Below are 13,832 nucleotides of genomic sequence, written 5' to 3'. Positions count from 1 at the left end.
AGGAACTATGCGAAGACGGCCCAGGCATCCTTGCACATTCAGTCTCCTTATAAAGTCGGAGCACTTGTGTGCACACTCATCTGTGCACACACATCTATGCACACACATGCCGACCAGCCCTCAGGCCACGCTACACACGTGCCAATTGCTAACAATATTTACAACAATGGTCAACAGGAGACTTAATCCGCGTTTGCTGGATGCCAAACCCCCTTTCCAGTGGTTTCTTGCATTCATTCATTTAATCCTTACAACATCCTACTGAGGGAGACTCAGCCAACATGCCCATTTTACAGATGGGGAAACTGAGTTCAGGGCAGCAAGGTCAAGGTCATCCCACCAGGAAGAGGCAGAGACAGAATATGAGCCCAGGAGCCTGCCCACCGCCCAGGCCCTCCCGAGGACCCTGCCCCACTGCTGTGTGGCCCACACACCCAAAATGCGTCCGGGGCCTCCCGCAGGCCACAGGGCACACATCCTGGTCCAGCCGGCTGCCACGGGCCAGGCCCCGAGGCCACCTCCATGGCCGGCTGGGTGCACCGTGCGCCACAGGACTGGCCGGCCGCCCTGGGGACTGGCAGTAAAACCTCGGCAGCTAGAAACACGGCTGACTTTTCTCCAAGAGCTAAAGCACTAAAACAAAGTCATAAACACAATTACACCGTCTCCTGCCATAAATTACGACGTTATGAAGCGCTGTGATCTATTTCCACTCATACCCAGCTCTGTGAGACCAGCCAGTCCCATGGGCTCTAACGAAAGGGTGATTTATGGGTGTTATTCCCGCGCTCTCGCCATGGGGGAGGGGTGTTCCCAAGTCCCGAGGAGGCAGGGAGGCCCAGCGCCAGGGGCAGGACCCACAGGCCCCGTGCATGCTCTGGAGCCGGCTGCCACTGGGCAGGGACCCCCGAGGACAGCTGGGCCCAAGCAGGCGGGTACCCTGCACCACCTCCCCCTTCCACCTTGGTAGGAGGGCTCCTGAGGGCTCTGGGGTCCAGGCGCTGATCCGGGGAGCTCCCAGCATGTTTGTTCCACACATGTGAACGGGGCCCCTGTGTGCCAGCCCAGACCAAGAGAGGAGCAGGGCTCCGGGGCCTAATTCTAATGGGAGGCCCAGATGAAGACGGGCAGACGTCACCCATGCCGAGGGCCTTGGAGGAAGTATGGGCCAGTGCGGGTGGGGGCCCTGAGGGAGAGGGAGAGGGCCTCAGATCAGCGCTTCTGGTGAGATCTGAGGGTAGGGGGTGGCTGATGCAGGCGGGGGAGCAGCAGGAGAAAAGGCCAGGCCTGGGGCAGGCATGTGCCACCATGTTTAAGGACCAATAAAGTTGCATGGAGTCAACAAGGAGGGAAGAAGGGTGCGTGCATGCGTGAGGGCATGCTAAGTCGCTCAGCTGTATCCAACTCTTTGCAATCCCATGGACTGTAGCCCGCCAGGCTCCTCTGTCCATGGGATTTTCCAGGCAGGAATCCTGGAGTGGGTTGCCATGCCCTTCTCCAAGGGATCTTCCCAACCCAGGGATCAAACCCACGTCTCCAGTGTCTCCCACCTGGCAGGCAGATTCTTTATCACTGAGCCACCAGGGAACTCCAAAGAAGTGGGGGCGGGGAGGCCAGAAAGCAAAGGGAGGCAGGTCTGGGGCCACACGAGGGACTCAGGCTTCTCCTGGGAGTGAGATGGGCGCTCAGGAGGGTATGCGATGTGAGCTGGTTTGGTTTCAAAAGAACCACCATTTCGAAGTACACTGCAAGGGAAGGCTGGCTGGCAGGCTACTGGAATAGTCCTAACATATAAAATTGGCGCTCTGGCCTGGGCTGGGAGCCAGGGAGCGGTGGGCAGGTTCTGCTGATGGATAGAATGTGGAGCCTGATGCTGAGATTGGGAGCCTTTTTCTGAGATGAGAATGGAAGGAACAGGGTGGGTGCTGAGAGGCAGAGGCCTCAGCAGACGTGCAGGGAAGCCGTGGTTTCGAGGTCTGGGTTCAGGCCTGAGGCCCTGCAGGGCCGAGCGTGCGGGTCTTGGGTGTGCCCCTGGCCTGAGCGTGTGCCCCCAGGCTCAGAGGACGGCAGACCACAGTGGTCACTGCAGGGTGGCCTCCTCCCGCCCTGGCCAGTGGGGAAGGGCCGGAGGACACCAGGAACGCAGCCAGGGCCGTCCCCTTGGTGCTGTCTCAGCGATACCCCCCGCCCTCCATGTGGGTGCTCAGCATTACCTGCATGACCAAAGGGCCCGGGGGCAAAGGCTGTAGGTCAGCGGGACGCCCACTCCCCTCCCTCACCAGTCTGCAAGGTGAGGGCCAGGGTCAGGGTGGGGCAGAAAGGGCATTCTGTGGGGATAGAGAACCCAGAAGGCCCGGGCGGGGGGTGGCCTGGGACCACCGCCTGAAAGCCACTCCGCAACTGCCAGGCCCAGAGGGGCAGGGTCGCCCTCTCGGACTGAGTCCTTCCCGTGTCTAGGGGGACCTGACGTCTGAGGCTGCGGCCAGGCTCTTTAATGGGGGCAGGCGCGGGCCCCTCATCCGCCAAGCAGCACTCGACACACCCCGTGTCCTGCCCCGTGCTGGGGGCTTCTCACAAACTGTACGCTTGCGAGGGGCGGCAGCGGGGAGCTGCCCACCCAGGGGACCTGGGGTGTGACTGGCGTCCCGCACAGAGCATGTGGCTTTCTGCTCTGAGCCATCCAGCCTGGGGCTCCCTTCCTGGCTGGACAGTCCCTCACTTGGGCTCAGCACCCTGCCGTGGGCCTCCAGACCTGCCCCAGCTATGGGGTGGGGGTGGGCCCTACCCGGTCCCTCCATCCACGCCCAGGAGCTCAAGGCCTCGGGGCCTCAGCCTGTGGGCTCAGGGGCAGCTGGGAGCAGGGGCTTGTGACCTGGGCAGGGCTGGGCAGTGCAAGCCTGCGGCCGGGAGCAAGGGGAAAGGAAGCCAGGCCGGCGGCAGCCCCTCTGTACCCCTGCCCCCGGTTCTTCGCTCCCACCCTCCCTGCAGTCTGTGAAGCGGGCGGGGAGTGGGGGGTTAGAGCCATGTTGGGAGGCCCGCAGGAGGATGGAGTGGGCCTGAGCATCACGGCCATGGCCCCAGGCCTGTCCCTGCACTTGGGCAGGGCTCCGGGCTCCCCCACATCTCATCACCTACCTGGAGCCCCGAGCTCCCTGTGGCCCAGCTGGGCACATCCAGCTCAATGCCTGGTGTTAAGCATATTGAGCATCGCCACCTGAGAACTGATCAGTGACCATCAGTCCAGGAGAGGGTGCAGACAAGGGAAGTGCCCAGAGAACTTCTGCCTGTGACCCCGCAGAGGGCCCCAGGCTGTCCCAAGAGGAGCGCCACCCCGCCTTCAGATGTCCCCGCAGACCCTGGGGCCCCCCGAGCTGCCCCCAGGACCAGGGGCTCCTCCCCATGAGCCGCAGGCGGTCGCGGCCCCGTCTCCCGCCCATCTTTGGCCGGGACCGCTGGCGGGTCCAAAGCTGGGATCAAGGCCGAGCAGGTTCTGCAAAAATTTCCCTTGAAAGACTCTTTTTCAAGATTTTCTTTTGAAAACAAATTCATAACCACATCAAACAGGGATCCCGTCGCCTTGGGTTTGATCATCAGCCGCCCGGGGCTCTCGAACTGGCTGTTATTCTAATTGCTTTTTTTCTCCTCCGCGAGTCGTCTTATGGTTATTAATTTGGTGAGTTGAGGCAGGGAACAAGGGCGCTTTTGTTGGCCTTGCCCTTTTAGTCACTATCAAATTCCAAATAGTGACGAGATTCAAGATCCCCCAAACTGATGTGCCCCCGTGGTTCCTGGGGCACGCTGCCCCATGCCCGGAGTGGGCTCTGCCTTCCCCCCGAAGGTGGCGGCGCCTGCCCTGGGCACCTGCCTGGATCGGCGACCTCCGCAGCTGGGGCCCGGCTCAGGCCTCTCCCTCCAGCCGGCTGACGTTCTCACAGTTGCTGTTCCGTCGCTCAGTCGTGTCCGACGCTTTGCGACCCTGTTGACTGCAGTACGCTGGGCTTCCCTGTCCCTTGCCATCTCCTGAAGTTGGCTCAAACTCCTGTCCATGGAGTCGGTGATGCCATCCAACCATTTCATCCTCTGCTGCCCCCCGCTCCTCCTGCCCTCCATCTTTCCCGGCATCAGCGTCTTTTCTGATGTGCTCGCAGAGCGGCCATCAAATATCAAGTGAGATACAGGCTCTCTGCTCAGAGTCAGGGGTAGAGACGGGGGAGGTGACCAGGGACCATCTCTCTGGGTGCGCTCAGCCCCGGAGAAGCAAAGCGGGCTCACTGAGCCCACATGCACAGGCTCCTACATGCCTGTCCTGCTCCATCCTCAATAAAACCCGCCAGTGGGGAGCAGGATTCCCCGCTTCTCGGCTGAGAAACTGGGGCCCAGGCAGGAGACCCTTCAGGCAGGGCTTAGGGCGGGACCTGATGTGGCTGCCCGGACCAACCTGGCCAGGCTCACCCCACATCGTGGGGCTGGGGCATCGGTCACTGGGCAGGGCAGTGTGGGCTCAGTGGCCAGTGGCGGGCAGCAGACAGGCCTGGGTGGTGCAGGCTCACCCACGGAGCCCCAGGAGGGGGCCTGGCTCAGGGCGGGGGACCCGGCCCACCCACTGGTCACCACAGCCTGAAGCTGGACCCGGTGAGTGAAGGAGAGGATCTGTGTCCAGAGGGCTGGGGGCTGGACAAGCAGGAGGACCCTGCAGGGGCACCCAGAGGGCGGCTGGAGGACCAGGGGGACAGGGCGGTGGCCGGGAGGGTCTGGCAGGGTCTGGGTGGGTCGGCTGGCTTCCCCACTTCCCCACTGTCTCTCCCATCACACCGGCCGTGACATTTAACGATCCTCCCCAGACCTGCTCCTCTCCTGTAGGAGAAGGAGGGAGGCCCAGGGTTTGGGCCGGCTCTGGGATTCTGGCCCAGATCCCAGCTCCCCCCAATCCCCAGCAGTCTGCCTAGTGGGACCAAGGCGCCAGGTGAGCCCCTAGAAGCTCCCCTCGCCGTGAGCAGCAGCCCAAGGGTCAGAGGTGGGCTTGGCACCCAAGGGCCAAGGGCAGCATTAGAAGGGCCTGGGAGGCCTCAAGGGCGAGCTCACCTGCGCTGTCAGCCCCCTGGGACAGGCCCCTTCTCCAACCAGGCCCAGGACCCCACCCCTTCCTGAATCCCAGCCCTCTTTCCGTTTCCTCTTTTCCTGAGAACACCCCCGTGGAGGCTTCCAGACCCACTTGCCTTTCTGGGGACTTTGACAGATGTTGAAGCACCGTAAAGTGAAAATTTATGAAACCACAGATTTTCTTCTGTCATGTATCTGGGGTTTTAATTGAGGTCAAACCAATCAATACCCAAGCTGGGGCCTGCACGGTGAAGCAACATGAAGTCTTGCCTGGACCAGCCGGCGTGCAAGGCTCATTCAAGGCTACCAGGCACCCAGGGTCCCCCTGATGGATCTCCTAGGGCAGCTTTGGGACTGGGGGCCAGCCCTGCCGGCAGCGGGGCCCAGCGGTCTTGGGCCAGTGATAGGGGCAGGGTTTGGAGGGGATGGTGGGCGCGTCTCCGCCATAAGTCCCTCTGGCCCCTCTGCCAGGAGCACTTGCTTCTTCTAAGCCCAGCTTGGACCCCCGCTTGGGCCTCCTCCCAGGAGTGTCTGCTTTAGTCCTCATGGAGCACCCTTCCACCCCACCCAGGTCTTCCCTACATGGAACCTGGGCTGGGGGCTGCAGAGGTCCCAACCAGAGACCCCAAATGAGACCCTTGTCCTGGGGCCTCAGGAGAGAGCCCTCCTCTCATCCCTGCCCAGCCAGCCCCCCTCATTCCCCTGACTCAGTGTCCCCCACAGGAGGGAGGCTGTGGCCTGCCCCCAGCCCCGGGAAACCTGACCCGGGCCCCCTGGGACCGGGCTACACAGGATCCACGGCCTCTTCACCCTACCGTCTTCCTGGGGCCAACCCGCTCGGCCAGCACCCAGCTCCATGCGGCCCTGCAGTGGGGAGACTGCGGCGGGCAGTGGGCCCAGAGGGGTGCCCGAGAGTCTGGCCGCGATGGCACACGTTACACACATCTCGAATCCCATGTGTGTCCGGGTGGATGCCCGGCCCCGGCCAGCTCTGCCCACCTGTGCTCAGCCCCACGCTGAGCCTGGGCTGAGCCGCCGCAGGCTCTCACCCCCGACGTGCTCTCCCAAGGGGCAGCTCGATGCTCCTGGGGCCTGACCCTTATCCCTGACCATCCGGCTGCCTCCTCTCCCTGCTCTGCCATTCCGAGGTTCCCCAGGGTTCCAGGTCCCCAAAGTGGGTGTTGTTTTCTGACAGAGACCCCAGGGGAACCGCTCCCAAGGATGCTGCAGGCCCCGGGACAGCCGTGCCTCCCCCCAAGGCCCGGCTCTCTTGGGGTCGTGTCCTGTCCCCTGCCCCTGCTTGGAGGGCTCTGGCCTCCTCTTCCCGGCGGGCTCACTTCAGCCCCGTCCCCTCCTGGCCATCCAACCATTCCTGCTAAGGACCTGCAGCCCTGGGTCCAGCCTGCCTCCAGCTCCCCTCCAGTTTCACGGGGCAACCCCACCTCATGGGCTGGGCAACCCCGTGTTCAATGCAGGAAAGGCTTTGGTGGAAGCGTGGTGGGCACGTGGGCCTGGCTGACTCCTGGGCACTGGCACAGACAGGGTTTGGGTTTTCCAGGGACTAGTGAGTCCTCTCGTGAGTCGGGGACGGGGCTGGGACGACGGGGTAACTTGGGGCACGAGCCCTGTTGGGGGTCAGGGGGCAGTGGGTGGAGGAGGAGCCCCGCCCTGTGACTGGGAGCCCTTCCGCAGAGATAGCCACTCGGCCCCCGGGTCTCAGGCGAGGGCTGCTGAGCGGGACCCCTCCGGGCACGTGTGTGCACACGCACCGACACGCACAGGGGCCACAGACGCCCACAGACACGCATGTGCACGTTCCACAAACAGGCCGGCCTCCGCCCCCAGCCCTCGAGGAGCCCCGGCCCCGAGGCCAGCCCACTGCCCGGCTCACCTCTGCTCCTGTCCCCACAGGTGACTCAGCTGGACCAGAGGCTGGTGGTCATCACAGACATGCTCCATCAGCTGCTCGCGCTGCACCACGGAGGCCCCCCCGGGGGCCGGCCCCCCAGCACGGCCGGGGCCCAGGCAGTCCAGCCCCTGCACGGCGGCTCCATCAACCCCGAGCTCTTCCTGCCCAGCAACGCGCTGCCCACCTACGAACAGCTGACCGTGCCCCAAGGGGGGCCCGACGAGGGCTCTTGATGGGGGCGCAGGGCCCAGGCCTGAGAGGCGAGGCCCGGGGGAGGCCCGCCCCGCCCCCCGTCCAGCACAGCTCCACCGGGCCTCGGCCACCTCTCAGAGGCGCGGTCCCACTCCACCAGGCCCCAGATACCCGGTGGGCCACGCGGTGCCCTGGCCTGGGCTGGGGGCTCGCCAAGACCACCCTTCTCAGCCGGCGGGTACTAGACTTTGGCTGGGTTTGGGGGGGGCCACATCGCTGGCATGACACTCAGGACAAGGCCGGGGTCAGGCCAGGCGCTCGGCCTGTCCCCTGTGCCACAGGAGGCGGCAGAGCTGTATGCCGGCCCCCGGGGGCTTCCTGCGGGCAGACGGGGGACAGCCGGGACAGGGTCTGTGAGGACCCTCCCCCAGTCTCAGATCCAGGACCGGGGGGGGGGGGGGGCACCCTGGCAGGCGGCAGGCAGGGCAGGGCAGGCCCAGCCCAGCCGAACAAAGGAGGCCCACAGTCGAGGCCCGATCATGGCTCAAGAGCCCATCCCAGGACCCCGGAGTGGGCCTGGCTCCCTCACGCCCCAGAGATGCTGACCTTGGCAGGAGCTGGGGGAGCAGCTCCTGAGGCCACAGCTTCCAATGGGAGGGACAGGCCCACCACTGCCCAGAGCTCTTCACTGGGGGGGGCTCCGTCCAGCAGCAGAATAGGGGTGCTCAGACCCCACTCTGGACTGGCAGCTTCTCCGACCCATTCCGGAGAAAAGAGGAGGGGCCCCGAGCCCACTCCATGTGCAGGCCCGCCTCCAGGTCCCTCCCGGTCCGAGCCGCTGGACAGACGGTCATCCCCCCGACTGCAGGGGAGCAGATGGGCATCACCATTTCTAACAAGACGTGTCCTCCTGGGCGCTCTGCCCCACCAAAATCAGAATACCTTGTGGTGATTTGGAATCTGTGCTTTAATGAATTTCACGGTGTGATTTTGATTCTTAATCATGCAGGTTTTTCCTAATAAACATGGAATCACAAAATTTAACTTGCCCGGTTCTCGCCTCCATTCCTGGGGAAGCAAACACCCATCTTTGGGACAACCTGTCCTCCCACAGAGCTGCCGCCCACCCCTCAACACCGCAGCAACCCTCACCCCATCCGCACCCAGCCCGGTGAGGGGAGGGGGCCGGAAGCCCCAACCCACTGGCCTGGTCTGGGACTCAGGAGCACCTTGAGGCCAGGGTGCTCCTGCCCCCGCCCACCCAGGTCAGACCCCGGCCACCTCTGAGCTTTGCGCCTGCTGGTACCTTTTCTAGGAGACTTTTCCCCATCCCCTGTACATCAGCTGAAACCATTTCCTTGGTCTCCAGCCAGGCTCAAAGCCCAGTCCTGCAGGAAGCTCTCCCTGATAGCGCCTCATAAGACCAGTCCCCCTCCCCAGGCTTGTGACGCGTCAAGGGGGACGTGGTGATCAGGTGGGGTCATGGCCCCCCCGACAAGCAGCTTGGGCACCCTGTTTTCAGGGCACGTACCCCACACACACTTCTCAGGCCTCGAGGCTTAATTCCTAATTCCTGCCCACCTCCCGCGGCTGCCCATGGGTGTCTGGGCCCCTCACTCCTCTGGGGCCCGCTCCTTTCGCCCTGGGCCTGCCTGGAGCCCTCGTGGCTGACAGCCCTGGGAGGCAGGTGCCCAGGTGGATGCTGACCCGCTGGTCCTCGCCGAATGGTGGCTGGGCCGGCGGGAGGGGAAGGGCCTGGGTCCCGCTTTGCAGAGCCCCAGGGGCTCCCTCAGAGTCCGGCCCTGGCTCCCACGGGGGAACCGTCTGGCCCACCGGGCCCTGGCCGGTGCAGGGGAGGGGAGAAGGGGCCGTGAAGGCCGGGGCCTCCCTGCCCCTCGCCCCTGGAGGGAGGGGCGAGAGCAACAATTACTGGAAAGGCAAAAGCTGTTGTTTCCTTGTTGAGTAAATATTTGTGGAAACCCCAGGAGGCGGCTGGCGGGAGAGCAGGCCCTCCACGGAGCCCCCGCCCCGCCCGCCGCCGCGGGCACGGCCCCCAGCCGAGGGGCGCTCGCTCGGCCGCCCATCTGGGCCGGGCGCGGCCCCTGCACCCAGCCCGGCTTTGTTTGGCGTATTATCGACTGCACACTCAGTGCCCGAGCGCTCCACTCCTGGACGGGCCATTGCAGCCCTCTCGGGTGTGAAATGCAATTTACCTGAAATAAAGCCCAATTATGGAATTAGCTAATTAAAGCCGCGGCGGAGGCTGGGCCGGCCGGCCGGCGCTCGGTGCCCGCCAGTGCCCGCAGTCTGAGGGAGCAGATGGCGCCCCGGCTGGCCACGGGGCCGCATTCCTTCACTCGGCCGATAACTGACTCACACCGCACTCGGCCATCTGGTGGATGACACGTCCTGTGTGCCCCGGACAATGGCCCGCGGACCTCTCCCGGAGAGGGCCGTCGCCCGGGCAACCGGCATGTGCAGCCCAGACCCCTTCCCAGCCCCGCCCCCGCCCCTCTGTGGGCCTCGCCAGGCTGCCCGGCGCTCCCGCTGACAACGTCCGTGAGCATTCGTCCCCCGCGTCCGGCCTTTGTCTCCCAGTTGGGCTTCCTCGTTGGGGTCCTCGGTGCCCGATGGGTGCTGAGCGCATCTGCTGGAGGGACGGGGTGTGGGGGCCCGGGGGGCCGCTCCGGCCTGCCTCCTGGGACGCCCACCTCCTCTGCCCGTGCCCCTCCCCCACCGGTGCCCCCCGGAGCGGGGCGGAAGGGGTGGCACCTGGAGGTCCAGCCTCTGAGACCAGTGTCTGCCCCCAGAGGCCCTCCAGTCTTGGGTGGGGGCCGGTCTGAGCCGCTTGCCCCCTCCCCAGCCGGGGCAGCGGGAACAGAGTGCCTCTCAAAGGGGCGTGGGGGAGGGGCTGATGACGGTAAGACGGGTAAGGTCTAGGACCGGTCATGCATGCAGTAGGCGCTTACTAAAGACAACTGGTCCAGGAGGTGCCTGCTTCTGGGGTCTGCCTCCTCATTACACCCCACATGCCCGACTCGCGTGCCCCTCAGAGTGACTGCCTCTCCCCTCCTGAACCCAGCCTCGCCCGCCAGGTCCGCGCCAGGGCCAGGGCGAGCTGTCCACACCCCACTGTCCTGCGGCCTCGGCAGCTCTGGCCCCCCCTGCCCAGGCCTTCCCCTCTCAGCCGTGCTGTCTCCAACCAGGCTGACCCCGCGTCTGACAGCTGGGCCTTGCACCTTAGCGGAGCCCCGAGTCGCCAGCAGCCACAGCCCCCTCCCCACTCAGGACCGTTTTGGCAGGCAGCCCCCTCCTGGGCAGGGTCAGGCGCTGTGCCCTCCCGCCTGCCCTGGAAAAGGCTGTGTGCTGGGACTTCGAGGCCCCCTGGGGAGCTAGACCCCAGGAGCGCCTGGCACAGGGCTGGGCCCACCAGGACTCGAGAAGCGCCAGTTAAATTAAGGGGTAAAAGTGGAGCTTGAAACTGGACAGCTACAGGTGAAAGAATGAAACTAGAACACCTCGTAACACCACAAGCAAAAATAAACTCAAAATGTAAGGCCAGAAACTGCAAAGCTCTTAGAGGGAAATGTAGGCAGTACACTCCCTGACACAAAATCACAGCAAGATCCTCTATGACCCACCTCCTAAAATAATGGAAATAAAAACAAAAATAAACACGTGGGACCTCATTAAAGTTTTGCACAGCAAAGGAAACTATAAACAAGGTGAAAAGAAACCCTCAGAATGGGAGAAAATAATAGCAAATGAAACAACTGACAAAGGATTAATCTCCAAAATATACAAGCAGCTCATGCAGCTCAATAACCAGAAAAACAAACAGCCTAGTCAAAAAGTGGACAGACGACCTAAACAGACATTTCTCCAAAGAAGACATACAAATGGCTAATAAACACACAAAAAGAGGCTCAATATCACTCATTATTAGAGAAATGAAAATCAAACCTATGATGATATATCACTTCACACCAGATCAAAAAATCTATAAACAACAAATGCTGGAGAGAGTGTGGAGAAAGGGAACTCTGTTGCATTGTCGGCAGGAATGTACATTGATACAGCCACTATGGAGAATAGCATGGAAATTCCTTAAAAATGAGGGATAAAACTACCATGTGACCCAACAGTCCCACTGCTGGGCATATATCCTGAGGAAACCATAGCTGAAAAAGACACATGTACCCCAGTGTTCATTGCAACGCTACTGACAACAGCTAGGACATGGAAGCAATCTAGACGTCCATCGACAGATGAATGGATGAAGAAACTGTAGTCTATATACACAATGGAATATTACTCAGCCATAAAAAGAAATGCATTGAGTTGGTTCCAATGAAGTGGATGAACCGAGAGCCTGTTATACAGAGTGAAATAAGCCAGAAGGAGAAAAACAACGATTGTGTATTAACGCGTGTACATGGAGTCCAGAAAGATGGTGCGGATGACCCTGTGCTCAGGGCAGCAGTGGAGATGCAGGCGTGGAGGACGGGCGTGTGGACGCAGAGGAGGACGAGAGGGTGGGACGGATGGACGGAGTAGCTCGGAAACGCGTCCATCACCGCGTGTGAAACAGGCAGTGGGAACTCGCCGTGGCCGCGGGGGCTCAAGCCCGGCGCTCTGGGACAACCTAGAGAGGGGTGGGCTGGGGGGAGGGGGAGGGAGGGGACAGATGCACGCCTGCGGCTGATTCACGCTGATGTATGGCATAGACCAACACAACACTGTGAGGCAATTGTCCTCCAATTAAAAATAAATAAACCTTTAAAAAATTGAGTTTGGAAGGAGGCTACCGGCGCTGCAGACACGCCCAGACCCAGCAGGGGCACAGACTGGGGGATACAGGCCGCGCCGTGTGACGGGAGCCTGGGGAGGGGTGGGCCACGCGGGCCCTGAGAGAGGGTCGGGTGTGCAGGCCGCCTGGGGGACCGGACGGCTGGGCTGGGGTGGGCTGGGGTGGGGTGGCAAACGGCAAGCGTAGGCCGGGGTCTCAGGACGGCCCCCGCACACGGCCCCGAGCCAGCGTTCACCCAGTGGGGACCCGCTGGGTCACCTCTGCGGCCGGACACCCCCTTCCGATCACGAAGCCAGTCCCCAGTGTGCGAGGCCCTTCCTAGATCCCCGGAACCCTGGCCCCCACGACAGCCCTCAGGGCCCCAGACCCCAGGGCTCACGGGGGCTCTGAAAGGGGGCCTGTCTCACCACTCCCAGCCCCAGCACTGCCCCTCTGGCTTTGGCCCCGGGGACCTGGGGGGCTGGGGAGACCAGGCCCGGCACGGGTCAGCCGGGCGGCCAGGCCCGGAGCACGCTCAGAGCAGCCGGGCCTGGACAAACAGTTCAGCTCCCACTGACCTCTGAGAGCTGGGGGCCAGAGGCCGGGCCCTCTGGAAGCTGCCCGCCCCCACCCAGGCCCCTTCCGACCTCACTGCGAGGCAGAACGCCGGCGGGCGGGCAGAGGGCCTCCCGGGCGGGCAGCCCCAGGGCCCAGGAGCAGGCGACCTCTGACCCCGCCGGCCAGCTGCTGCATCTTCACCTGCTCCGGCTCCAGCAGCCCAGGCCTGGGGGGTGGGGGGGCTGGGGGACGCGCAGTGGCTCTTGACTCTGATCGGGGATGTTGGCCTGAGGAAGGGTTTTCTCTAAAGCTGGGGTCCTGCCAACTGTATCCCAGCCCAAGACCTCTGAGGCCAGGACCCCAGCCCTTCGCTGCCCAGACCTCAGGTGCCAGCTGGGTGACAGGACGGAGGGGTCCACTCTGAGCCCCCGGCCCTTCTCTCTCCGCGGGTCCCTCTGGGGGTCCCTGCAGCCCACACCCGCCCCCAGGATGGTGGGTGAGGGGGAACGCCCTGCTCCGGGCAGACAGGGCGGACGCCAGAGAAAGCCCAGACGCCCTGTCCCCGCGCTCACTGTTCAGCCTACGCCCCGAGCCTTTGTCCCACCTCTGTGGCACCCAGAGCCACACCTGCCCCTCCCCCCTACCCACTCTGGGCACTGACCCCGCAGCCCGACCAGGCCCAGAGCCAGCCCAGGACAGGCGCCCACTGGGGGCCTGGCACACCCGCTCCTCCCGCCTCCGGGTGTGGACCCCAGGCTCATGGCGCGGGGTGTCGAGCCTGAGTGGAAACCATGTCACTGGGACGCAGCAGTAACCCCCGCCCCCCCCCACACGCTGCTCTCAAACTCTCCCCGGGCTTCCAGCCTGCAGGGAGCCTGTGCTCTTTCTGAGCAACATCAGAGCGGGTGGCACGGGCTGCCCGGATCAGGCAGGCGGCAGCCTAGCCTTCCTGCCCAGCCTGCGGCCCCCGGGAGCTCATGGAGGCAGAGCACATGCGAACAGGGGGATGGGGTGCTCGGGGGGCACACAGACTGTGCCAAGGGGAGGGAGGGGCCTGGAGCAGACAGGCCTCAGGGCACATGAGTCCTCCCCATCCCCAGCTCCCCAGTGCAAACAGGGAAACTGAGGCCCAAGGCAGGGCCAGCCCCACATAGCACCCGGTTTTGTGAATTTGCATCAGAAAAAGCCTCAGAGAAGAACAAGACTGTTGGTGGCAGAGAAGTTTTAGGGAGGGGAGCCAGGAAGCCAGAGAGCAGGGAGGAATGGGCTGGCCAAAACAAAGAG

The 13,832-nt window shown here is 63.4% G+C and overlaps 1 protein-coding gene across 1 annotated transcript in view; it reads left to right on the top strand.

The window, feature by feature from the left end:
- KCNQ1 (potassium voltage-gated channel subfamily Q member 1) overlaps nucleotides 1-7,389 on the top strand; it is a 362,001-nt gene extending 354,612 nt beyond the window's left edge. Inside the window, exon 16 of the mRNA XM_065938008.1 lies at nucleotides 7,012-7,389. Coding sequence (XP_065794080.1) covers nucleotides 7,012-7,242 — 231 coding nt within the window. The 3' untranslated portion in view covers nucleotides 7,243-7,389. The remainder of the gene's footprint in view (nucleotides 1-7,011) is intronic.
- Nucleotides 7,390-13,832: the final 6,443 nt, after the last annotated feature.

Source organism: Muntiacus reevesi, chromosome 5 (genome assembly GCF_963930625.1).
Source record: "Muntiacus reevesi chromosome 5, mMunRee1.1, whole genome shotgun sequence".
Classification (NCBI taxonomy): Eukaryota; Metazoa; Chordata; class Mammalia; order Artiodactyla; family Cervidae; genus Muntiacus; species Muntiacus reevesi.
Note: the sequence above shows the minus strand (reverse complement) of the source record. Positions and strands in the feature narration are given on the sequence as shown.